General features: G+C 45.9%; 1 protein-coding gene across 4 annotated transcripts; it reads right to left on the bottom strand.

The window, feature by feature from the left end:
• Positions 1-479: 479 nt before the first annotated feature.
• NR4A3 (nuclear receptor subfamily 4 group A member 3) lies at positions 480-22,424 on the bottom strand. 4 transcript variants are annotated; one of them, XM_009947307.2, is made up of 6 exons: positions 21,531-22,424; positions 19,201-19,330; positions 18,082-18,254; positions 12,556-12,755; positions 11,165-11,343; positions 480-742 (listed from the first exon to the last, which is right to left on the bottom strand). In XM_009947307.2, the coding sequence occupies exons 1-6, from the start codon at positions 22,422-22,424 to the stop codon at positions 480-482; spliced, it is 1,839 nt and encodes a 612-aa protein (XP_009945609.2). The 4 variants fall into 4 exon arrangements, with proteins under 4 accessions (XP_009945609.2, XP_086325059.1, XP_086325060.1 ...); XM_086468933.1 differs by having other exon boundaries at positions 11,165-11,289; XM_086468934.1 differs by having other exon boundaries at positions 12,556-12,752; positions 18,145-18,254.
• Between the last annotated feature and the right edge of the window lie 3,389 nt (positions 22,425-25,813).

The raw sequence follows: 25,813 nt of genomic DNA, 5'->3' as shown, positions 1-25,813 counted from the left end.
GTACTTTGCTAAAAAAGTGAACTTTTTTGTTTAGATTGTGCTGATGTATGTGCCCTTGATGCAGGAAGTATGCTAAAGGTATCCTCACAAAACACATACTACCCTGGCAAACAACTATTTGCTGTTCTTGTTTTCAAACACAGCTTCTACAATTGTATTCCTCATATACCATGAGGTGTTAAACAAGAGATTTAAAACAGTCATGTTAACCTTTTACTGCTGCTGGGATAGCGTTGTCCAAAAGTGCCATATTAGCCATTTAAAAAACCCAAATCACACAAAAGAAAACAAAGAACACAACCCCAAACCAGTAAGCCAGTAAGTTTCAGGCCGCAGGTTGTAAGGACAAAGCGCCAGAAAAGACCTCATTTTAGACTCGGAGCTGCTTTTCTGTTAAGTGAGGGCAGAAATGTTAGCTGTAAGTCACGATCCGTTTGCCTGCTCTGGTGGGCGTTTGCCTTTCAGGAGGGTGGTTTGACTCAGAAGGGTAAGGTGTCCAGAAACAGCCTGTCGATGATGGAAGGGGCTGGCACCAAATCTTCCAGTTTCAGGTAAAAGATGCGCTGCAGTCCCAGTGTGCAGAGAGAACGCAAGTCAGCCAGAACACCCAGTACCTTCGGCTCTGCAGACTCGAGCGGTTGTCCTTTGTTTTGGCAACTGAAAGTTAAGTGATCTTTCAAACTGCTTGTGATCTTGTTGCATAGCTCTTCCACTTTCTTTGGTTCTTTTAATCCATGTCGTTCTGCAAAGCGAGAGGAGAAAAAAAAAAAAAAAAAAAAAAGACCCACATCAGCGTCGCTACCGCAAATTGAGAGAACTCGTTTTCTTCCACGTGACCCAAATCCATGCTCTGGTACTCACAGCAAAAAACGCTTTGAAAGTGTAAGATTTCTCAGAGCAGCTGGGGTTATACGCTGTCAGTTAACCTTTCTGCCACACCAAATAAAGAGACGGCAAGTGCCCTTTTCTCTTTAGCTGCGAAAACAGGCGGCAGAGGTGCTCGATTACGATTGAAATTCTAGCGCGAGGAGTTCAAGCACCCTGCGTATCTCGCATAATTTTCATGACAGAATTAATTGGGTGATTTTCCAGCAAAACTATCACAGGAGGTGTTTTGGAGATTTCCGTGCTTCCCCACCAGTTGTGAATGCTCAATAACTATGGCAACCATTATTTATTCAGTGAATTCAAGTGGCGATCGATATCCCTAGCCAGCTCCATCAGCGCCCAGCCTAGAATTCCACCAGGAATTTGCAGACACTGTTATAAGAAACTAAAGGCACCTTACCACCCTTTGTTATTTTGATCAGCTGCTGCTTTTTAGTTTATTCATCTTTAAAAGGTCTAAGATAAAAGGAGCCTGGAAGTTAACTGTTTCGCTTTGGGTGAGCAGTGCCTAAAGTGAAAAGGCTGCTGTGTTAGCCATCACAAAAACCTCAGCATTCCGAAAAGGAAGGGGAGCTGGGACTTGTGCCCCTTCAAAGGGCCTTTTGAGATACTACAGCAATGTCAAACGCATCCACGGTTCTTTAAGTGTAAGTAGAATGAATCAGGTTTGTGATTCATCAAAAGCAGGCTCTCTACTGGTACACGGGGAAAGAATTTTGCGTGGTTTGCTATGAAGACCTAGTGGATAAATTAATATAATATTTCAGAACAATAATCGCAAATCATTTTGCGATGTCTCGCTTTGCCTTTGCCTTTGAAATTCACAGGTAAGTAAGAACCGGCTTCGTAGCAAAGTCATAAAGATTTACACACGAAGTAGAATTACACCAGATCGGGCAGTCCAAGAAAACACAGGTTAAATTCATTTTAATCAACTAGACGTAGAAAAACAGCGACAGCAGCGGACGAGGAGTAACTGTGGCAGTTCTCGTGCTTGATGCATCTGACGCCGTCTGCCTTCCCTGGCCCTCTCCCCCATCCCTGGCAGCCACGGGCCACATCATGCCCACTGCCCCCAAGTCTTGTTCCTCTGCTCCAGGAGCAGTGAGCGATAGATCCTTTCTCTGCCTGTCCCCCCATGAAGAGTGGAAAGAGCACAGTTTTCTTTACTGGAGGTAAAGGTGCCTTGCCCAGGCATGTGTGTAGGAACTCCTCGCTCCTTCCCCTTACCACCTGCTTTGGCTGGATGTTCTTGACAAACCAGTAAAGCAGATGGGCATTCGGTGAAGGCAGTCAGAATTGTAAAGGGCTGTTTTTCCACTGATGTTCAACCATTTCACACTTTTTTCAACTTTATTTACTTGGGCAGAGCTAGCTCCTGAAGAATACTGGTTTGGGATCAGAACGGGCAGACGCGTACATCTCTGGCCAGAAGCTACTGTGCTCGGTCATTTAAGTACCATCAGCCTGCCCTGTTGCTTCAGAGCAACACTCATCCAAGAAGTAGCATCTGCTTCAGACATCTTTTTCACCTTGCAGGAATTAAAAACCCGAGGTATTCTAAGTGCCTTGTTTACATTAAAACACGAGGAGTCAATGAATATTTAAAGCCTTTCCAGTAAATGGTGTATAGTGTAATTATGTAAGGCTTAACTATACAGGTCACTGAGAATAAATACTTAGGCAGATTCTGCCATTAAAAATCTCGGCGGATAAATATTTTATACAGGTTTGAAAAGCTGTAGGGCTTTTTTTTTTTTTTTTTTTAATGCTAGCCTACTGAGAGAATCTGCAGGACATTAAATTAATCTTGCAGTCTTTGAAGAGTTCCCATCTTTTAATCTGTGTTGAGGTCGTTTCCTGGCTGCGTAAGTGAAGATATCTTTATAGATCTAGCGAGCTGAAATACTAGAATGGACCCAAAACCTGACTACAAATCAGCAGAGCACATTTTTAAACCAATGCCTCGGTAGGTGTGAACCTTGCTGCAGAGTATGGACAATTATCTCTGGCTCTGGAGCACACAGCAACGTTGCTAACATTTCCAGCCAGAACGAAACAGCCTTTGTCTCACACTGACAAGTTCAGAAGGTTTCGTGAACAAATGGTGTCTTTGGTGACTACCCATGAAACATACCAATGCAAAACACAGTAAGTGCAAAGATTATAATATTAATAGCCTTACTTTACGTAACAGAATCATGGAAATTCAGAATTAAGAGATACTCTGTCCTTAAGCCGCTCTCTGGTGCTACAATATTAAAGCAGTCTCCGATAAACCAAACTGCTGCATGAATTGCCACGCAATGGCCTTTGCTACTTGCAAATCTCTACAAAGGTAATTCCTCATGACTGGAACTGCCTCAAGGGGTTTCCAGTTTCCAATTCCTAAGGAATCCCTTGCGGACCCACAGAAAGTCAAAGCCATCTACGCGGAAGCCCGTCCGCGAGTCAAGGGCACCGCCACCACCACCGCCGTCGCCGGTGTTAGCATCCAGCTGCTTTGTGGGGAACGCACTCGTGTAAGAATCGGCTCCTCACTTGGTTAGACTCGAGGTGTACTCAAAGGTCTAAATTTAATAGGGTTCAAATAGCAGGAGGCGCATTTGCTTGTCTTTTCCTCATGGCCAGTCCCATGTGCACGAAGACAGACCCACAGTGTTTCTTACTCCGCCTCAACAGCACGAGGCAGCTGTGGTAAGTGTGTGCTCCAGCGCTGGAGCCGATGGCCTCTCATCATTCGCCGTCTGCCATGGGATGTTCATCTCCACACGGCCAAGATTTATCCCAAGAAAGACAGCTACTCAAAAGGGACAGATTTTCTCTAACTGATCGAGGAGGTGTGTAAATGTTACCGTACTCAGACTTTCTTGTAATGACAATGAAAAAGGCACAGGTAAAGCGAATATAGGATTTCGCAGCCCTGCGTTTTAGGATACCATTGATTTTTGCAAGAAAAATGGTGATTCATGGCGAAGATGCTCTCCATAAGCCTGTCAAAACGGTTCGTCAGAAGTCTTGCCTCTAAAGCTCTGCAAACTTAGCAGCTCATCCTGGCAAACGGAACACAGCGAGTATTTTACACCTTTCTCCTTTCCCCAGGAATCTCAAGGCGGTTCTGTGCTATAATTACGCTGATCAGCAAAAAGCTGACGAGAAGAAAGTGAAAAAAAAAACCGCAGGAAACCCCATCACCAGCTGTGCTAGTCCTTCTGTCCCTAATCTCCACCCTCTCATCCCCAGGGGAGGTTATGCCAGGGCTGGGCAGGCTGAGTGCTACTTTTATGAGAAACACCTCTCAAAGAGCGCAAGTATTTCTGAGCCCTTGAGCATCTCAAAGACCCTTTGGGCTCTACGCTCCGTGTCAGGGTGGGTCAGTTTTAGCCTTAATTCATTCTCAGGTGTCAGTCAAATCAGAAATGCAGGAGATTTACGCCGCGGACTTAAAATAGGCCTCTTGATGGTCTCGGTTTCAATATAGTTATCCGATTTTCTCTTCCCCCTTCACAATCCTCTTCCCCTTCCATAACTCAAACACGAGGCTCAGTTGCTGACACCGTTCTGCTTGTCTCGTGCACACTCCGTTACACAGCAAGATTGCAACTCAGCAGATCCCAGTGTCTCCTGTCCTGTTGGAATTCGGCCCATTTTCATCCTGCCTAACCTTCAGGCCCTTCACAAGGGTGCCCAAGCTAAGAGGACAGATTTCTTGAGCTCCTCCTGCTATCAGTGGAAGGATGGGCATTCTTAGAAGATGATTCTGATTTCAGGTGGATGAATCACCTTCTGGAGGTGCCCTGCATTTCTCCATCAGCTGTGCAAGGTACCTAAAGTCAGAGGAGCTGAATGACCACGCAGGACATCACAGTTTGCTCCCTCCTTTAAGAAAACCGCAACGTAGCACAGAAGCCGCTGGTTGCTGTAGGAGGAAAGAGTTCTTGCCTCAGCAAAAGGGTGGGAGGGGAGAAGGAGCAGTGAGTACTTCGATGCTGACAGCATTTCCCTCGGCAAAGTGGCGGGGGGAAGGCAGACAATGCAATCTGGAGGGGAATTTTTTTTTTGTAACTGGCTCTCCTACACTCCTCCAGTCTGCCACCTGCTCCTATGTAGACCCAGCACATGAAGCACCCACTCCGGAGGATCCTGGCAACAGGACGGAAGGGTATCTGCTGCTGCAGTGTAGGTGAGCCTCCCTTCCATAGGGAAGCTGGACAAACTCATGTTCAGAAGGGAACTGCAACAGCCAGACCTTTTTTAGCCAGATCAGACTCCTTACTATTTCTTGGTATGACTGCTGGTGCTAAAAATTGTGTTTGTAAACTGGAACAGAAAGCCCAACAGCAGGAAAACAAACACAAACTCATAATTAATTGAAACCTCACAGTATTCTTCAATGTTCTGGTGCCAGTCTAACAAAGCATTAAGAGTGTGAATAAGCCCAATATATACAGTGGCTCTGGGCTGGTCTGTAACACACTTAAAATAAAACATATGCCGAAAGAGCTCGGCTGGATGAGGGCTAGAATGCTCTGTACTCGGCAGCATCCCACTGAGAGCGTGAAGTGGGCAAAACAATAATACTTTGATGTGGATAGAGAAAGGAAGAGGCAGGGAGGAAGAGAGAATCAGCGCGAGTGAGAGAGAAAACACCAGCAGTTTTAGAGGAGGCAGAAATTTGAGGCTAAATTAGAGTGTGCCCTTGAGATGATCTGCCTTGGAGTCTCTGTTTCTTGACGCTGTTAGAAAAACTGTAAAGCAGAACATTCTAAATGGTCATTTGGGAAGTTAAGGAAGCGTTTTCAAGAACAGGCTGAGCTCAACGGTTGGACTTGATGACCTCAGAGGTCTGTTCCAACCTAATGATTCTATGATTCTATGGTCTTCTCTGCAAAGCTTCATCACCAACACTATCCAGTCCAGCATGGAGCAGTTGTGCAGGAGCACTTGTCATCCCTGCCACACACTAAACTGACAGAAGTCATCCATGTGGAGCTAAGGACAGAACTTGTCCCAAGACAACCAGCGTTTTCGTTCCATGTTGGCACTCTTCTTTAGCTCATTGGATCCTACATCCCAACAGAGTAAGTGATCCAGAGAAAAAGAACGGGACAGAACTCATTTCTTGCTTTCATGGGGAGGCGGGGTGAGGGTGATGAGCTGTTTCCTAACTACTTTCTTCTGGCTGATGCTCAGAGCACTGCTGATGTGCTCTGGAGGAAGTTGTGTCCAGCCCTTCTTAACCAACTGAAGGAAGTAAAAAAAGAGAAGAGAGACAGAGAGAGGAAGATCCTAAAGGAGTACCTTAAAGAAAAAAAGATACGCTTTGGCATTGTAAAGTTTTAAGTTAACTGTTTGCAAGCCACCCACAATAAACCAGATGCTTTCTTTCATTCTGAGTGCTCTTTCGATCTGATGTCCTATCTGAAAGGACTTGAAAATTCAGCAGCAATCCGACATGATGCTTTTCCTTCTAGGCTACATACTGCAAATTCCCAGGAAACGTAAAATAAACAGGAAAAGCACAAATACATTGACTTTCTAATGGGTTACACAATGCAAAATACCACAAAATCTTTTCCTGTTTATTTAATGTTGTGCACACCTTTAGTTTCACTCAAAGCAAGCAGCGAATTAGCCAGTACTGTGATACTCACTAGGTCTCCTCTCACTCTCTTCAAAATGACTAAACAGAACGAACGAACATACATGCCTATAACCGTGCAGCCTATGCTGCGACCTGCAGCAGTGGTTGCAATAGGACACGGAGCTTTGCGGCTCCAAACAAGTCAGCAGGGTTAGTTAAAGGGCACTGGAACTACTGGGGCTGTTAGTGGGGAGCCAGTTTGACATCCCAAAATGAGAGAAGAGCCTTCAGTATCTTGGGACACTGGGAACAGTGCAATGTCTTTTAGCCTCCAACACTAATTTTTACATTTATTCCCTCTTCCTTCACTGGGAGAGAGATGCTAGTTCTCCCTGTCACTCCGGCAGAACAGAGAGAGCACACACGAAAGAGAGCAGCGACTTCACCCGCTTTTCTCCTTGGGCAATACTGCCAATGACTAGCATCAGGAGGGTTTCTGTTCTAAGAGCAGGAATCTTTGATTGGGCTATGGAGAGCACTCATGAAATCAAGAAGAACAAACAGGTCATTATTCCCAGGAGTTTTTTTCTTTACCTGGAGAGACAGTTCTTGAATTCGGTGCTACCTAAGGCGCTGTACAGTCTGAAAACAAGCTATGACTATTATAGAACACTGGGTTGTCGTCTTTTTCTTTTTTTGGTTGAACCATCAAGTCATGAAAAGTTGACTAATGCAAAATAAGAACTGGAGCAATTTGTGTAACAATGAAGAAAATTTTGCTCAAGCCAGCACTTTGGAGTTGCTAGTAAAAGCAAACAACTAGATTCGCAAAACAGAGCTTTCACAGAATCACAGAATCACAGAATGTCGGGAGTTGGAAGGGACCTCGAAGGATCATCCAGTCCCACCTCCCTGCCAGAGCAGGACCACCCAGAGCAGGTCACACAGGAACGCGTCCAGGCGGGGTTTGAATATCTCCAGAGAAGGAGACCCCACACCCTCTCTGGGCAGCCTGTGCCAGGGCTCTGTCACCCTCACAGGGAAAAAGTTTTTCCTTATGTTAATGTGGAACCTATGGAAGCTTTCCTGCTCCTTTGTATCTTGCAGCCCAATGACATGGATATCCATCTGGGACATGGGGGATTCATGGTCAGATTCCCTTCCTGTTGGAATCAGACCAGAGACTGGGCCCTGGGTGTCCCTCTGAGCACCAGCTTGTCCCCAAATCTTCATACACAACAGCCATTCTGCAGCCCATGAAATAGGTCACATGGCCTCAACACGAAAGTCAGTGACACTCAATAGTCGGGTACCCTATGTTCCTGAAAAAGGTCACTCTCTCCTGCTCTGACTCACAAAAAGGACTTCAACCAGGGTTGGCTAACTACCCATTGCCTCCAACAGTCCATTACAGGAGAGAAGGGTACCTTCTCCAGAGATAAAGAATGGCACCTAAATCTAAGCCAAGCCTCAAAACAATGCTTAAAAATGTTCAGCAGATTTCAGATTTCCAAAATTTATTATTTTTTTCCTCTTTTGGTGGGACTAGCTGAAAATCAGCACATGGCTTGCCATACTCAAACTTTAGGGAGAAGACAAGAAGCCATTTCTCATGGGATGCGATATCAGGGGCAAATCTCAAGGCTTTCCTAAACATAACATTTCAATACACTACTGCTGAGAAAGTCTCAAAAACCCCCTGCCCACCAGTGTCTTGTGCTGTGGTGCTTTCTTAGCCATAACCACCTGATTTCCTCTTCCAGGTTGTTCTTATATCATTCATCATAATACAACACCATCTATTTTCAGGTGACCAAATTTCTAGCTGAGTCCCTACGTTAGCTAGCTGCCCTTGGAGATCTGAAACTGGCGAATATAAATCTCCAGACACAGGAGCTTTGGTCTAATTTAGACCACATGTAAGTATACTCTGTCCTTAAGAGCAAATCGGCAGAGATATACTGGCCTTGTGAAATAAAAGAATAAGCAGAAAATGACATCAATTTGAAGCACCATCTCACACAGGTGAGAAAATCGAGAAAAGCTTGACAAATACAGAAAATCTTAAAGTTTTTACGGGCAGAAATGCTCTCCTTTTAAAGGCAACAGTTACTTCCATTTGTTTAGAAACGTTGGGAAGACCAGCACAATACAGCCAACTCCTGAAAGCGTTGCTATCGAGGAAAGGAAGAAATGTGGGCTCTTATTAATTAAAAGACGTTTCTATGAACTACCTTAGGGTGACCTGAGCCACAGGACAAGTTTGACGCTTTATGTAAGGGCAACTGCTGTGGTTCAACCCCAGCCGGCAACTAAACCTCACGCAGCCACTCGCTCGCTCCCCCCTGGCGGGGTGGGGGAGAGAATCAGAAGGGTAAAAGCAAGAAAACTCGTGGGTTGAGAGAAAGACAGTTTAATAGGCAAAGCAAAAGCCGCACACACGAGCAAAGCAAAGCAAGGACTTGATGTGCCACTTCCCAGGGGCAGGCATCTCCAGGAAAGCCGGGCTCCGTCACGCGTAACAGTGACCACAAACGCCATCACTCCAAACGTCCCCCCCTCCCTCCTTCTTCCCCCAGATTTATAGGCTGAGCATGACATCATATGGTCTGGGATGTCCCTTAGGTCAGTTGGGGTCAGCTGTCCTGGCTGTATCCCCTCCCAACTCTTTGTGCACCCCCAGATCCACTCACTGGTGGGGTGTGAGGAGCAGAAAAGGCCTCGGCTCTGTGTCAGCACAGCTCAGCAGTGACTAGAACATCCCTGAATTACCACCCCTGTATCCAGCACAAATCCAAACCACAGCTCCGGACCAGCTACTGTGAAGAAAGTCAACTCTAGCCCAGCCCAAAGCCAGCACAGCAGCCAAACACTGCCTAACCGAGCCGAGAATTATCGTGTTAAAACAGGGCACGGGTTTGTAAGGAGAAAATCTTGTCTTCCTATAGCACAGCTTTTCTACATTCACACAGACAGTTGGCAGGGGATCCGACCCATCGACCTGCATCCTCTCAGTCAGTCCTCCCCTCATCCTTATCAGGAAGACCATCGAGAACAAGCTCCAGCTATCCGTCTCTATCTAATATAAATATCTAATATAAATAACCTAAATATAGATATAAATATCTAATATAAATAGCCTAAACCAATGATAGGTGCTATATACATGTGAGCATGTAACCTTCTCTATAAGTATATATGGAGAGAGACAGCACCTGTCCTTGATTTGTAGATATATAAATGCACACACATACATATATACATTGCATGTGTACACACACACGTACAGGTATTTATAACACATACCCTCCCACGGCCGGAGGGTTGGAACTAGATGATCTTTAAGGTCCCCTCCAACCCGAACAGCTCTATAATTCTATAATACATGTATGTAAGTGTGCATGAATGCATGTCTGTGCACATTTATATCTATAGGAGTCAAAACCACGTTGTGAATGTTCTTTCTCACTTTAACGTATCACTCGTTTTGAAAATTTTTCATCCAGAACAAAGCAACTCCAATGGGTTATTCTGGACTTCAGAGTTTTATCAAAGGAACTAGAATCTGGACCTTAAGGAACCCTTTCCAATTGCAGAAAACAATGAACAGAAAGTAATAAAAGACTTAAAACACTTCTCTTAAGAAGCAGAGAGTTAATGCTAGAACGTGTATGCACTAACCCTTCGCCCATATGCAGGAAGGAAGCTCACCATGTAAATACTGAAGCCAAAATCTTGGCCCCACAAATAGCAGCGGGAATCGGCCCACTTAGAGTTTCTGTATCTGCCACTGAGCGTTTTAATCTCAGTGTTTCCCAAGCATCATCTCCACCTAGGTAAAATGAAGACTGCGGCCGATATTGTTGAGGCCACCACCTGCAAACGGGTGGGTGCCTGAAACGCGGGAGGAAATCAATATCCGCTGCAGCGGAGCTTATAGCACCCCTGGGAAGATCCAGCCCAAGGCACGCTGCAGCCCTGTCTCACACTGACGACACAGCTGTACCTTGGTTCTACCACCTTTTCCGAACCGAGGGGGAGGCCCTCAGAAGAGCTGACTGCTGCTCTGGCTTCTGCTGCGTGGCTGTCAGACACCCTTACTCCCAACCCTTCCCGCTTCTGACAGCCATGGCTCTTCAATTGCAAGAAGCCCAAGGTACACAGAGTGTACTTCAAGGAGCTTGGTTGTTTCAGGAGTGAGAAAATTACACTTGATGGGGTTATGCTACCAAAAGCAGCCTGCCTGCCCTCGTGAAGCACTCTTTCTGGTCTACCTGTCTTGCTGAGAGGTGAGCTACACTGGCTGTATGGCTTCTGGCTCTCAAGCTACCCTGATACTAGGATTCCTACACAGAAGACCCAGCTCTGGCCATTTCCTTAGGCTTTTCTGGGAATTCAGCAAGTATTTTGAATGTTTTTGCAGGAGCTACACAATTTGGTCGGAAGCAGTTTGCTTTTTTGAGACTATTCCAAGAAAACAATGAAACCATGAAGAAAAAGAGAGTCAGATCACATTTTAACAGGGGTATCTGATACCCTAATGTTAGTCCACAGTTTCGGCACGATCATTACAATGCTGAAAAATCCTACTCGCTTTACCCTGCATATAGCTAAGTTAACTGAAATCGCTTGAATCTGCATTAAAGCAAAGCACTAGAGTCTGAAGCTTTCCATTAATAAAAGAGGACTTACCTGTAATCATAGTTAGAGCTGATAAACTTGCTAAGGCTGGGATATCAAGGTTAAGGCTCTTTAAGTTTAAGGAAAAGTCTTTAATAGAGTCGAGCCACTCCCCAAATCCACGAAGGCACTGAAGTCTATGAAGCACAAGTCCATTGCAGAATACAAACTTATCCTCAGCAGTATCAGACCTCAAATAAAAATAATTGAAAAAATTATAAATGCATCTTCTACTTTTACAGCAAAACGCATAACCAGTATTGAAGTGCCTGTCATTTAAAATCCAAGGCATATTATCCTGAGACATATGTGGGCATTCACGTTTGACAATATGCTTCTCCCTTGGGGCCAGAGTACAACAAACAAGCTTCTATGATTGCTTACTTGGTAGAGTTATAAGCCTGAGGTTAGCTGTAGCATGTGGTGTAGACTGTCTAATTAGTTAAGATTTTGGTCCTGCCCAAAGGCATAAACAGAGAAGACATTTTACATTAAATACTGTATGTCTGAACCAAAGGAATACGAAGTGAGTGCATTTTGAAACACGAAACTAATACAAACTGCAGAAAGACGAGATTCTGCAGCTCTCAGCTTTTACTCAGTCTCATCTGCATTTTTCAGATTGTAAAAATTGATGAGGAGAAAACAACGGGAAACACATGCCATAATGCAGCACGAGACACTTAACATCATTGACTCTTTTATATGAAAACCTGTGCGTAAGAGAGATAGTACAGCCAAGCTCTCCTCTCCTTCCCCTCCCCATTGCCAATATATATCCCTGCTAAAAAACGCATGCAAAGGCCATTTTCAACCTAAAGAAACAGAGGCATCATTCAAATCACCAGTCTGGAATTCTTCCGGTCCCTGAAAGTGTTTTTGGGAAAGTGTCTTAACGAGTGCTACACTGACAAGTAGCATCTGACTCTGTTAAATGACTTGGTGTGAAGAAGAAAAACAATCTGAACAAGATTTTACATCTTCTTCAGCCCTTTCAAAATCAGGCGACAAAGATGTGCGTGCGCCAAAGAAGGGGGACAAGGAAAAAGCTTTCACACCGGAGGTGCTTTTCTGTCGTTTATGCTGATGGGTGTGAAGCAAACTTGCTCAAACAGTACCTGAGGATCGATTTCGATTACCATGGAAGAAGAGGATGGGGTATATCAAAGAAAAAGCAGCACATTAGCAAGACCTATGCTCTCATTTTAAATCACTTTCTTGCTTTTTCTGCAGCGTGAAACAAATTAAACACCGTATCCTTCGGATGCAGATATTGCTGATGTTTCCTGCGTTTTTTGGTACAATTGACAACGTTCAAAGACAGCGCCGTATTTATTCCTTAAAAAATATTTAGATGGATGATTTTTCACATCAGCTTAAGAAGAAATGAAATAAATAGTTACCTGATGGAGAGTCTTAGTACAAACAGCTCCAAAAAAGCTGATTCTATGAGTAATGTCTGATCTTCTTTTGGGAGGTCAGTAAATCCTGGGATTTTTTCTGCCCAGCCTCTAGTTATGTCAATGGAGGCAGTCAGAAGATTATAGAACTGTTGTACATGTTCTGCATCTGTGCCTGCAGCAGCCTGATCAGTGGAACAGTACTAAAATGAAAGCCACAGAAAGCAACGTTACATGCATTTTAGGGCATTCTGTGAAATATATGGCATTACTTGCCCGACAACATTTCCTTCTGTGGCAAAGCTGGTGTTATTATCAAAGGCATAATAAGTAGGTCTACATCCATCTACCTGCTTGGCTACCTACAGGCGTTTTGCTATTCAGGTGTATATTGCAAAAATATTTCCACACGTATAGGAACCATCTAAAATTTATAGATAGAATGTAATACTTATCACATTTTACAGGTACCTATATGCTACTAGTAGACAGAAACAGAAACCTGGTGGGTAGGATGATTTCCATCAGACCAGAAGAGGAATACTATTTAACTTACTACAATTAAACATTTTTCCCATTGATGAATTTGTCCCAGTATGTCCAAAACGCCGATCTCTTCCAAAACCTCTCAAACTGCATTTTATCTGACAGTGATAGAGACACGTAAGATAAATCATGGTTTATCTGACACGTGCAGCACTGCTTCATTTGAATACAGAATTGGTTCAAAGTAAACCAGCTGCCCCCTATCACCTCTTCTCCTTCAAATAGAAGCTTTAAGGTTCAGGACAACCTATTATTCTGCTTATGTGGCCGTAAGTCTTCCAGGCAACCATTTGACAGCCTCAGCTCGCTCACCTTCCCCCTGACCCTCTGACAGCTCCCTCCCTGCTGTCTCCTACTTCCTCACCAGCAGATCCCTGTCACTCCCATGACGCTGCTCCGTCTCTCTCTCAGCAGAAAATACAACAGGAGCTTTCGTGGCTTAGTCCGATTCTGTCGGACATCCTCGCCGTCAGGTGGGTTATTTCTGGGAGAAGCTTCATACCTGCTCTCTCTCTGGGACTCAGCCAAGGAGAGGTTGGAGGGGGGGGGTCCTCCGTGGCCGAAAGAAGTCTGCAAGCCCTTTGGGAACAACTTTCCACGTGCAGTTAGGGCTTGAGTCCATCAGCCTAAAGGTCTCCCTAGCAACTCCCCAAGCCAGAGGGGAAGCAGAAAGACCCACATCTCTTTCCCAATCAGTAACAGTGGGCTGGCAGCCTGGGAGGACCTTATGACAGGCGTGCCACTTGGGCTGCAGAGATCACCCAAGTTGCTAACTGCAACCCAAAAGTCACCTCTGTGCAGGAAAGAGAGAGGGGGGCAGCAAGCAGAACGTCTCGGGTAGGAATCCTGTCCTCTGCATGTCCTGGCTGGAGCTGGTTGGTGTTGGTAGGTAAGGGGTGAAGGACTCAGTGTCTGAGTCGCTGATTGACTGGAGAGCCATAGCAACCCTAGAGACCTCTGGCCATCATCTGGGGTACCAGTGCCAGCCCTGAATGACTCCGTTCTGCTCACCCACCTCTAACTGCACGAGTTTCTCGCGGTAAGCTCCACCTCACACCCCTAGGCGGCCAGTGAACCACGTGCCACCCCTTTTACAAAGTTCACGGGGAGACAAATCCTGCCCCAGCTACTCTGAAGGGTCCCGTGACAGTGAAGCAGGCAAAGGCCAAAATACAGAGAGGATGGGGAGCAGCAGTAGGAAAATCTGTATCCTGCGTCATCTACGTGCTGAGACCCCCCATCTGAACGGAGGGGCTGAGGGTGATCAAGCAGCACGGCCTAACTACTCCTGGCACTGGGCTGTGGCAAGATGTGCCGGGTAATTAGCGAGTAGGCAAAGATCACGTGCTTTTTCAGAGACCTTGGATGCTCCAGACCCTCTTCAAATGAAGCTGTGGAGGAAGCCACAAGCAAGACGGTGGGTGTCTTGGCCCTGGGAGATGTGTTTTCCTGTGGAGGGGCTGACCTATGTCTCCTCCTTTCTACACAGGGAAACCAACAGGCTGATGGAAACTCCTGCCTCACCATAGGGATGTTAAGGCAAGACACATTCTTGATCCTTTAAGCAGTGAAGAGGGAGGAAAAGAAAAGGAAGAGAAAAAAGATACTACCCTAAGTGCTTTCTAAATATAACTCATCACAAGCCAGCGTAATTATGCCGGGTATTAATTTGCTCCCAATATTTATAAAACATCCTTTTGGCCAAAGTAAGGCAAAGTTTTAACATTTTCTAACGAAGCTGAATGCTGCATTATGTCACACAACTGTCAATGCTACGCTATGGTGTACCCCACACGGGGCACTTAATTAAATTACATGCATCTAAAAAAATTGCAACGTGTATTTGTTGTTATAGTTTATCCAGTGAGAACCATTTTAGAAGAAAGGTAAACAATTATAGGGAATTGTATAATTCTTAGATGCCGTAATACGTCACTGCTCACAACAAGGAGTTAGCATTTACAAAGAATAGCTAAAAGAAAATATTATTGACTTGTAACAGACTCATGAGCATATAAGTAACCATAAACAATATGCGTGGTTCTGCTTTATGCACCAAAATATGTGGTTTTTCCATGATTATTTCATTGAGAAGAGATGATATTTGACCTAACTTCTGACCAAGAGAGCTGGTAAGCCTGCCCTTTGGTCAGGAGGCCACGGTACAGAAGGGCTCCCGTCTGCATTTCCTAACCTGCCCTGTGCAAACTGGGGGCACGCCAGGAGAAAGCCAGAAGACAAAGCTCTGCCTTACTCCCTTCCTCAGAGCTCCTGTGGGGATTAAATGAAACCCGACGGTGTCTCAAGGCGGGGTGTGCATGCGAGGCAAGCAACAGCGACGAGGATGGTCTATCTAAAGAGATTTGGAAAGCCTGATGCTGGGGAGCCTGACAGCACGACCAAGCTCTACCCTTCGCCTGCTTTCATCAGACCATCGTCAGCTGCTACAGCTGCAAAAGCCTAACAATAACTTCTCCGCACAGAGGAGAAGCTGTTTTCCCAAAAGCCCCAGTATTTGCTTAATTTTGTGGCTGGGGAGGGGGGGGATTCTTCCCTAAAGGCTGCACTCTCCCTCCAAAAAGGCAACATTTCTATTTAAGTTGGTGGCTATTCTGCACAAATAAGGACAGTTAAAATACAAGGTCTGTTTCTCATCTCACTTACTTAGAAGTGTAAACTCGTGGAATTCTACCAGTAAAACAGGTGTGAGACCAGACTGCGGCCCTTGGCCTTTAGGGAGTTCATGAACCAAATTCTCTTCCTAGCAATTGCTTTTTGAAACCAAGTACCTAAATATACCATTGCTGTGGACTGGTAAGTTAAAACCAGTGCTGAAATGAAAAGTAGCCATGTTCTGAACAGAACTGGTTCCAATCTGTTTTGGTTTAAAATTCATAGCCTATGAAATTTATTTTTTGTTTGGGTTTTTTTTTGTTTGTTTTGGGGGGTTTGTGTGTGTGTGTGTGTAGGTTTTGTTGGAGGGAAGGGGTACACATTCCTCTCTGAAATGCTTATCAGTATTTTTAAGACAGTCAAGGCATTACGGCTTGTAAACATGAAGACCGTGCTAAACATTAAGGTCGTGTCTGCAGAAGTGTTAGAACTGACTCCAAAGCCAGGTTTCCAGATCTACCCACTTGTGGTGCTCAGCAGGGTCACAGCCTTGCCGAACGTGCCCTAAGTTAGTCTTTACAGGTGCAGGATTAGTCTTCAAAGGGATTTTTTTAGCATTGCAGTGTGTTCACAGCATATTTCAGTTAGTTAATCTCAGTTTTTGCACAGCGTTTGTTTCTGATCTCCCTGAACTTTTCAAAATAGGTATAAGGTTTATGAAAAACATAAGAACCTATTAATTTCTTTTGGCATGTTTTTGTCTTTTCAGTACTGCTGAGCATAACTATTACACATTTTATTGTGAAGAAAAACTTAGATATTAGTATGTCCTACCAGACAATCATACTTAATCTTCTAGCTACCAAACCTAAATTAATTTACTGTCAATCATATGCTTCCTGTAATGTCCAACAGAATTGTCCAACAATTAGATCTATGGGCTGTTTTCATTAAGAGAAATAATTACCGCAGGACAAAGAAAAAAAGTCACATAAACCCACACAGTTTTCATTCAGTTTTTTGCAAATGCAGAAGAACTTTGTGTCTATAAACAAATGCATAGGGTTAGATACTGCTTTCATGGCCTGGGCTATTACAGGCCTGTAATTCTGTGGAACCCAGCAGGTTTCTGTCAGAGAGCACAGCTCGTCACACACACCTCGGTATTTGCAGAATGACCCCCTGAGACATTCTGGGTAAGTTAAAATACGGGTAAATATGGCTAATGCATTCTCCCCCTAAAAGGCTGTCACATACTGAACAGCTAGATTCTTAATAATAATTTGGAAAATTATATGATTGTATACTTACAGATTAGCTTGAAGAAAAAAAAGATGTTACAGCCTGCTTAAAATTGCTAAGTGATACATGTAACTACAGTCTGAAATGCAATAATGTATTTTCTAGTTATAGAGAAATTACAATCAAATATGTTTTAGTATTAAATACTACTCAGCCACAAGTGATAAATGGCCAATGTAGACATTGTCTGAGCACAGCTGTACTTTTTAGAGTCTCAGATTTAATCATATTTCATTAAGGGGAAGGAATTTGATCTTGTTTTTCTTTAGCTGTATTTTTTTCTTTTCCTATACCAACCTGCCTAAAAATGTACTTAACAAGCCATTTCCAGACTGTATTTTAATAACTATAGAACAGTTTTTTAAGCTTTCAGAATATTCCATGAATATTTAAATGGTGAATATCATATATTAAAGAACCATGTTACAAAAATATATAAACTCTGGTAAAGCTTTGCTGAGATAGGTTTTTAGAATTTTGATTTTAAAAGGTTTGTTTTACAAATGTGAAGAAATACCCATGCTGGGCTATCCGAAGCCAGACCTTGGTCCCATTTAAGTAATGGCAAAATTCCCACTGATTTCAAAAGAAATGGCCCTGTCCATCAGTGTTACTTTCTGCAACCCTTGTATCTGAATATTAGGGAAGTGCTACTAGATTTTAGCCTTCAGAACCTGGAAATTAAGATACTGGACATGAGTGCTGCTCCTGAGTTTGGCAGACTAATCGATCGTAGTGTAATTGCCAGTGTTTTGGCAATTCTTCTTTTGCAAGAAGAATGCTCTATTTATCCACGCATTTTTGCTCTCACTCTCCCATGGAATAGACTGCAGGTAGCTTTGTGATTGAGACCCTCACGATGAATAGTTAGCAACAGCAATTTCTACTGCACCTCCTTTCCCCTCATCATTCACCTGCCGTGAAAAGACATGGCTGGCCGGACAAATTTCTACCCTCATCCAAATTTCACATTTCACTTCATTTTGGCAAACGGGCTGGTAAGTAGAAAGGCAGTTGGCGAGTTATTTCGAGGTGGAAAGCAAACGGGTAAAGAAAAGCGAGACATACTCTTGAATAGTCAAGCTCCCTGGGCGTGGAGTCGGTTAAAGCTCGTACGAGGGCGTTCATCATGCTGATGGGAGGAGAAGGCGGGGAGGGCTGAGAGGGTTCTTGCTGTAAGGGGCTCTTTGGTTTGGAAGGCAGCCGACCTCTTCTCCCCTTCAGGCTGTCGGTACGGACAACTAGGGAAGAAACCAAAAGGGGATCAGTTGTGAAGATACCAGCAAACAACGGGGCAGAATGAACCCCTGCTTTTCTCACGGTGGCCGGCACAGCAAAAATAAGAGCGTTCTCCAGTTTCAGCACGTGCTCTTGATGCCTTTGCTTGCGAAGGAACAGAAAGGATACCAAAATGGTGTCAGAGCTACGATGATAAGCAGCAGTGTAGCTGCTTCCGTAAAGCCCGGCTGCGTTCCTAGTGTTCACGCCTTGTTCGCAGCACGTCTGTGTGCCCGTGCACGCGCGCAGAGACGCGGGCGGGCTGAAAGAAAACTGAATGTGAAACGCAAATTCGGATGTTCCTACTACTGGCGCGCCTTCTAAACGGCAGGGTCGGTCATTCCAAGTAATGTTGGCTTTGTTGAAGCGTTTGAAAAAATGTGGTCACGCTGCATAGGTTGTATTATCCATGTTAGGATTTGCGATGGGACCGCTCACACGGTGTTACTCACATACTTAAATATTTGCAGAATTGGGGCTAATGAGTTGATCCTGTTTCCATTTAAATTAATTGCAAGTTTACACTCAGCTTATGGGAATGAGACAAGTGCCTATGATGTCAAAATGCACACAATCCAGCGCAGCCCCCGGTGAGATAGCAGGGGGAAGCCAACAGCATTATCGAGCAACGTTCAAAGTTAATAAAGGAGACATTTTGGCCAGTGTCAAATTATCCTCCTGTGACCTTGCTGTTCTTGAACTCTGCGGTCTGAAGTCTAAATATGATAATATGGGTGAAAAGAAGAAAATCAATGCATTGTTACACAAATGCACGTATTTTGGGGCAAGTTAATAATTCCACCAGTGTTAAAACCGTTGTAAAGACATACTGTCCACACATGCACACACACAGAGATTCAGTAAACGTAATATTTCAGTGTCTGGGATAATAATAGCAATAGTCCTTACCTTCTTTAACCATGCCGACGCTGAGACACTTCTGAAACCGGCAGTATTGGCATCTGTTACGACGTCTCTTGTCCACTGGGCAGTTTTTATTTGCCAGACAAACATATTTTGCATTTTTCTGAACTGTTCTCTGTGAAAATGCAACACAGAAACAGTAAACTGATCGTTTCTTGAACAACTTAGAACCTGACAAAATGTGTTTTAATTACAACATGAAAAGCGACAGTGCAATTCATATAATTAGATAAAATTAATTTCCTAACACACTAGCCTGCAGGAAAAACAATTTTATTAGTGTTAGCTGCTGACAATGAAAATCATCTAGGATTGTTCTGAAGCAAGTCTCTGGAGACAGGCAACTTTGAATGATAAAATCATATCTGAAATTATCAGGTCATCACATCTACCTTTGGGGATTAGATTATCTCCGCTTTTAATATCCCTTTGGGAACAATTTTCTACTTGGTTCATTCCCTTGATTATTGCTGACCTTATTAAAATAAAATCAAAATGATCTGCAATGCACTTCTCTCGCTATCGCTATTGTTAGTCAAATACCACAATAACTGGTTTGGTTAGCCATTAAAATCATCAGGGAGAAAAATAAAAATACCAGAAACCCCTACCAAATATGTTTAGTTAAATATTCTGGGAAAGCGAACCTGACCTGGGGAAGAAAACATTCAGAATCATACTGTGGTTATATGCATTTAATTAACACTCAAGTGATCTTTATACAGTAAATTTAGAATTTGTAAAAACCTGGTAAGCCTTGAGAGCATGTAAAAAATATTGATGCAAAAACTTACTCTGTGTTTCCACACTTAAAATCAAAGATACGTCAATAAATAACTCAGCACCGAAAAAAGACATTGATAGGAAAGACATCAGAACAGGAACAAATTTATCACCTCCACATTCAATCTTAAATCTTTCACTGCAATTAAATTAATGGAGAAATGTTGTTTCATTATTTGTGTTCCTTTTCAAATAACAGCCTCAATGTACTAAATATAAGAGAGGCAGCAAATATTGCTCACTGTGCTTTGGAGCTGAAACCTTGTTTAATTTTGCAGAATAAGCCCTAGATACTGCTCCCAATCAAGGGTATGCTATTGATTTCCACAGGGGCAGGATCGGGCCCGTAAGAGCTGCTATTTCCAGGTTATTCGTGTTCCCTTTTCTGGTTATATTTAAATAACAAATGAGGTTTATAGCAGCTGTGTATTTTACCATGTTGTGTCACAGGATTCTTATTAAGTAACATTAGCAGCTCCGTCTACAATTAAAAAAAAAATGTTGTCAGCCCTCCCCCCAACTATTTTTGGACTGGTTTTGTTCCCTTCATATCTTTTCCCAGAACAGGGACGCGACTGCTAGCTTTGCAGAATATACCAAATCAACCCCAAACGTGTCAAACCTTAAACCTGCTGCCCAGACCTATCCTGCCAAAAGTCTGTCCCCAGTTCTTCACTTAAACAAGCTACTTTTGAAAATAATACTGGCATCTGAACTCAGCCTGTTGAAAGGAAACTACGAAGCACCCAAATCTAAGAGCGAAAAGAGAGTGTTCGATTCTTAAAAACACAAGCACAAAGTTTCCACTGAGAAACTGCCGTGTGTGAGTTATTTGTGTTGCTGCTCAGCTGCAAAGCCTTCTCCGTTACAGGGCAGGTACCGGGACCCTGTGCAGTGCTTAGTCACTGCTCTGCAAGCAGCTCTCCACCAGTAAGGGCTCACTGGGCTCCTCAACTGGAGAGTAACGACGAGGCAGCAACCAAATAAAACCAGAAGCGCTTGGGTTTGTCGCACGCGTGAAACCAGTTTCCTCCTGGTGGCGACCCCACAGCCCGCCTCGCCCCAACCGCCCCAGGACCCGCCAACGGCACCGCCGCCATCAACCGCAACGTCAACTGGACTTGACGATTTCAGGGTTTCTTTTCTTGCTTAAAAACGAGGTTTAATTGGAACCAGGGACCGAGTAAAACCCAGGCTGGGTGTTCCAGGTGAGTTTTGGTACGGAATAAATTTATAGCTCAGACAGGGGTGCCCCGTGCCCCGCTGAGGGATGCTGGCAGACCAGAGATGTGGTTCGCCCAGCTCACCGCCACGGCCCTTTCTCAGCTGAGACTGGCTGATCCTTTTATCCTACGGAAGGCTTGTTTTGGCCTTCTGCAAAAATTTGGGGTGGGCGTCCATCCCGCCTGGCTGGGGGGCTCTGAGCTCTAACACCCAACGCCCTCAATGGGACGAGGGTGCGTGCTGGGGCCGGTGGGGAGGGCGGGGAAGCTGGGGGAAGCGGGGGAAGGAGCAAACCGCAGAGCTCTCACCTTGAAAAAGCCCTTGCAGCCCTCGCACGTCCGTACCCCGTAGTGCTGGCAGGCGGCATTATCGCCGCAGACGGCGCAGGTGCCTTCCCCGGACGAGGAGCTCCTGCTGGGTGGAGACGGGAGGCCGCTGCTGCCGCCGCCGCCGCCGCCGCTGCTCTCGCCCATCAGGCTGGAGGTGGCTGCGTTGAGGCCGAGCGGTGAGAAGGCTAAGGTGGCTGGTCTTTTGGCCAGGTGAAGCCCGTAGGAATGGCCCTCCATGGGCGCCTGGCTGGCGGCGGGTCTGTCGGAGCCCAAGGGCAGGCTGAGGGAGGCAGGGTCGTAGCACATGTGGGCGGCCGCGGCCGGCGTGTGGGGCGGGGAGTGCTTGAAATGGAAGAGGGGGAAGCGGGGAGGCACGGTCTTCATGGGGGTGGCGTCCATCAGGTGGCCGGGGGGCAGGCAGGTCTGCGTGGGCTGCAGCGGGGGCTCGTCCCACAGGCTCTGGTGAGAAGGGAAGCCCGGCGTGGTGGGCGTGGAGGGCGGAGATTGCTTGAAGTACATGGAGGTGCTGGGCATCCCCTCGTCCGTGGAGGGTGGCAGTGAGGGCTGGTACGGGGAGAGCCGGGTGTCCTCCATCTTGATGAGGGGCCTCTGGCCGGAGGAGGCAGATTGCATTTGGTAGAGGCAGGAAGGCTTGAGCTCGTAGCTGCCGGAGTAACCCTCCATAAAGGTGCTGAAGCTGGGCAGGGAGGTGGTGGCAGTGGCAGTGATCTCGGTACTGCTCAGGTCCATGGTCAGCTTGGCATAGTCAGGGTTCATGATCTCCGAGCTGTACTCCGAGCCATACGCGTAGGTCTGAGCTGCATAATTTGAACCGGGCGGTGAAGGGCTATACTGCGCTTGCACACAGGGCATATCTGCAAGGGCAAAGGGGGACGTTAACGACGGGCCCAGCGCGCCGAGGCCGCGGCCCAGGCCCTCGCGACCTTCTTTCCTAGAAGTTTTCCCACATTTCATGGAGCTCAGTTAGACACCCGACTCCCATCCTTGCCTGGACAGGGGACATATAAATTAGCCTCGAGTCTTTCGCCTTTCAACAAAAAAGAGGCGTGAGGGGATCGATTAGGTATTAGGGAGCCTGCTCTCATCTAGTGGCAGGAGCAACTCAAATTTATACCAGTGTCAGCGAGAGAAGAATCCGTCTCGAGATGCCCTACATCTGCTGCTTAATATACATAGGTGTCAATGAGAATTAGATAAGCAGAATGAAAACAGTTGATGGCTCTAAATCTATCTCTGTATGCGTGCGGCCGTGCCATAAAATGTTCATGACGGGTAAACGAGATTATCAAGTGCATAATATTAAAAATGATATTTATTTTGAAGGAAAGAGCATCTGCAGCGCATGTCAGAGGAACGACCCCGATCACAGTGTTTGCTACTCAGGACTTGCAAACATCAATTTTGCTTACTCAACTCTGGGCCTCTGAAGCATATTTCTGGTCAGCTAATAATTCAAGGTTGCTGTCTAACTAGTAGTTTTAAGGCTTATCTGTGGTAGAATGTTCTCCTTCAAAAAGCGGGTGGTACAACATATCCTTAAATTTGCAAAAATGTTAAAAGAAAAAGTATGTGGTATTTCTGTTTCTATGGGAAAGCAAGGTTGAGGCTGCTAATATAATTGGTTTTTATCCATTAGTCATAAAAGTTAACGTGGTTCACTGGTAACTGGGATGGTTGAAGCAACACAGTGCCTGGCTAGAAAGATTTGATTTTTGTGTTCTTTGACTTTTCATATTAGTCTGCTCTTTCCTTTGCTGCTCTCAGGAAATAAGGGACCAAATTCTGCAATCCATTTGAGCTTTGCCTGACTAAACACTGTGAGATTCTAGCCCAATATCTGCAACCCAAACTGAAAGTGCATGGTGTGTTTCAGTTCCAGAACAGAGCAAGAAAATGCATAGTTCTCCTGTAAAGAGAAATGTAAATAAGGAGAAATGTATATCAAAAGTAAGTGCAGTTCACCTCTTCTTAATCATGGCAATTTATGTTCCAAAAGCTCTTGAGAAACAATTCATACCAAAAAAACCCTGTGTTAAAAATAATGGTGTTTTCCTCAGTATTTTAAGATTAAGATTAAGTAATTTAAAATTTTCACTTGAGCCTGTCACGCAGGAATTCAAATAATTTGTGTTAAATCACCTTTTAATTCTTTCCCGCCCGCTTCACAGACCAACGTATTTAAACTAAGCACCAGATTTCAATTATTGTACTGTCACAAACCATTTGGATCTTCCTTCTTCTCAAGAAAACATTAAAAACTGAGAAAAAAAATAGTGCTGTTTTCTGAAATTAAGACCTTCCTGCTTGTAAATTCAAATGCTTAAAGAAAAAAAGCAGGACAACCCTTTCACAAGCCTTGCCTCCCACTGTTATTTATGTCTTTTTCTACCGTTCTCTTTTTTCCTATCCCTGTCTGTCCATGCCATTCCACGCACACACATTTCATGGCAAGTCCTATTACTATCATTTGTTAAAGGACCCTCTGTTAAAACGTAGTGATCAGCGCTTGACCAAATAAAAAGGGAAAGAAATTCCTTCCACGCTCCTCTGCTGAGAATGACCTGAGGAACGCGACAGAGCGAGGGACGGACGGTATCACGAGTGGACGTGTTGACACACAGCCCTATGCAGGAGAAAGGCTTTTTTGCCAGCTCAGAAAATGAGCAGGAGTTGAGGGAGACAGATCATTGTGCTTTTCTTCCTGCATTTTTCTCAGCCTAACAGGGTTATGTCACTGAATTCTGGGCCAAGTGGAGTAAGAAAACAGAAGTCTAAAATAAGTCCGACCTGAGGACAGAAAAAAATATCCCTAACCTAAAGGTCTGGTCTCCCCTGGCTCTGAGGGACTCCTCTTACCTCGCCCTTTGCCAGCGCACTTGACGGACTAATTCTAACCCCTACTTTTCCACTTAGGGCACCAATATTAATTACCTTGCAAAGTAAATAACCTGGGATTTTTTTTTTCCTTCAAGATTAAAAATATTAAAAAAGCCCCAGAGGAGGTGCGTTGAAGAGCAACCTGCCATCAAAGCCCAAATGAATGTGTGGAAAAAAAAAAACACTAAAAAAATCCCCCCCCCAAAAAAGGCAGGGTAGGGCCATGCAGAGCTGTTTTGCCATTTTTGCGAGGAGGGACGCCCAGTTTAACGCCCAGCAAGCTGCCCTCCTCCCGTCTCACGAACATCCCACCCATTTCCCCCTTGAAACCTCCCGCGTTTTTCGGCTGGGGGGGGGGGGGGGGGGGGGGGGGGCGGCTCGCAACCCCATCGCCCCGTGAAAACGCGGCCGAATCCTTTGGGGATTTAAACACCCCGCGGCCCCCCGCTACGGGATGCCGAAGGGATTTGGGAAGGGCAGGAGCTCTCCCACCCCTTCCTCCTCCTCCTCCTCCTCCCTCCTCCTCCTCTCCCGGGAGGAGCCGGCCCCGCGGAGCCCCAGCTTACCTGGCGGGTATCTTGCGCGCTGAATGGTGGGGCTGGAGGGGCGGACGGCGGCGGCGGGCGGCGGCGGGGTGGGTGCCGGTGGGGTGGGTGCCGGCTGGGACCTCTCTGCGGAGGCGGGTGCGGGGCCTGGCCTCGGCGGGGCGCGCTCTTCCGACCCGGGCTCTGTCCGCGGGAGGAGAAGGCAGGGTCAGGGGGCGGCGGGGCCTCCTCGTACCTCCATACACACCCCCTCGCCCCCCCCCCCCCCCCAAAAAAAAACACCCACCCAGGCGGAGCGCCTCGGCGGAGACGTGAGGGAACCGTCCCCCAAGCCCCCCCCCCCGCCTCGCCCCACGGGTGGGAAGGGGGAGCCCCGACGGGGAGCGTGTTTCTGCCGGTTCCCGCTCCCCTCGTGGTACAAAAGGCAGAAAAGCCCCGCGTTGGGATAGCGGAGCGGCGGGTTTGCCCGCCGAGCAAGGCAGGCGAGCCCCCCCCCGGAGGGGGACACACACACCCCCCGCCACAAGCGGGGCAGCATCCCCCCGCGTCCGCGGCCCCGCGGGAACTGACTTTCTGTGTTTAGTTTTGGGGAGGGGAGGGGGGAAGAAGAAAAAGCAGGCTGGAAGTTTCTAAGCAAGGAACCGGCCGGAGTTGAGGGGTATCCCAGCAGCGAGCCCCGCGGGTCGCCCCTCGAGGGGCAGCGCTCTGCCCCGCCGCTGCGGCACGGCCGGGGGCTCCGCGGCAGCGCGGGGGGATGCGCGGCCGCGCCGGTCCCTTGCCCACGGGAATCGCTCCCCGGTGACTCTTTCTCCCGCTTCC

This window comes from Leptosomus discolor, chromosome 8 (genome assembly GCF_034619465.1).
Source record: "Leptosomus discolor isolate bLepDis1 chromosome 8, bLepDis1.hap2, whole genome shotgun sequence".
Lineage (NCBI taxonomy): Eukaryota > Metazoa > Chordata > Aves > Leptosomiformes > Leptosomidae > Leptosomus > Leptosomus discolor.
The sequence above is the reverse complement of the archived record's forward strand: the minus strand, read 5'-3'. Positions and strand labels throughout refer to the sequence as shown.

Excerpts from the sequence above, each read along its gene's own strand:
- NR4A3 (XM_009947307.2), bottom strand. The coding sequence starts at position 22,424 with ATGCCCTGTGTGCAAGCGCAGTATAGCCCTTCACCGCCCGGTTCAAAT. Across the intron at positions 19,331-21,530 it reads GCTGCAAGGGCTTTTTCAAG|AGAACAGTTCAGAAAAATGC; the intron begins GTGAGAGCTCTG and ends GCATTTTCACAG. Across the intron at positions 18,255-19,200 it reads CGTCGGCATGGTTAAAGAAG|TTGTCCGTACCGACAGCCTG; the intron begins GTAAGGACTATT and ends TTTCTTCCCTAG.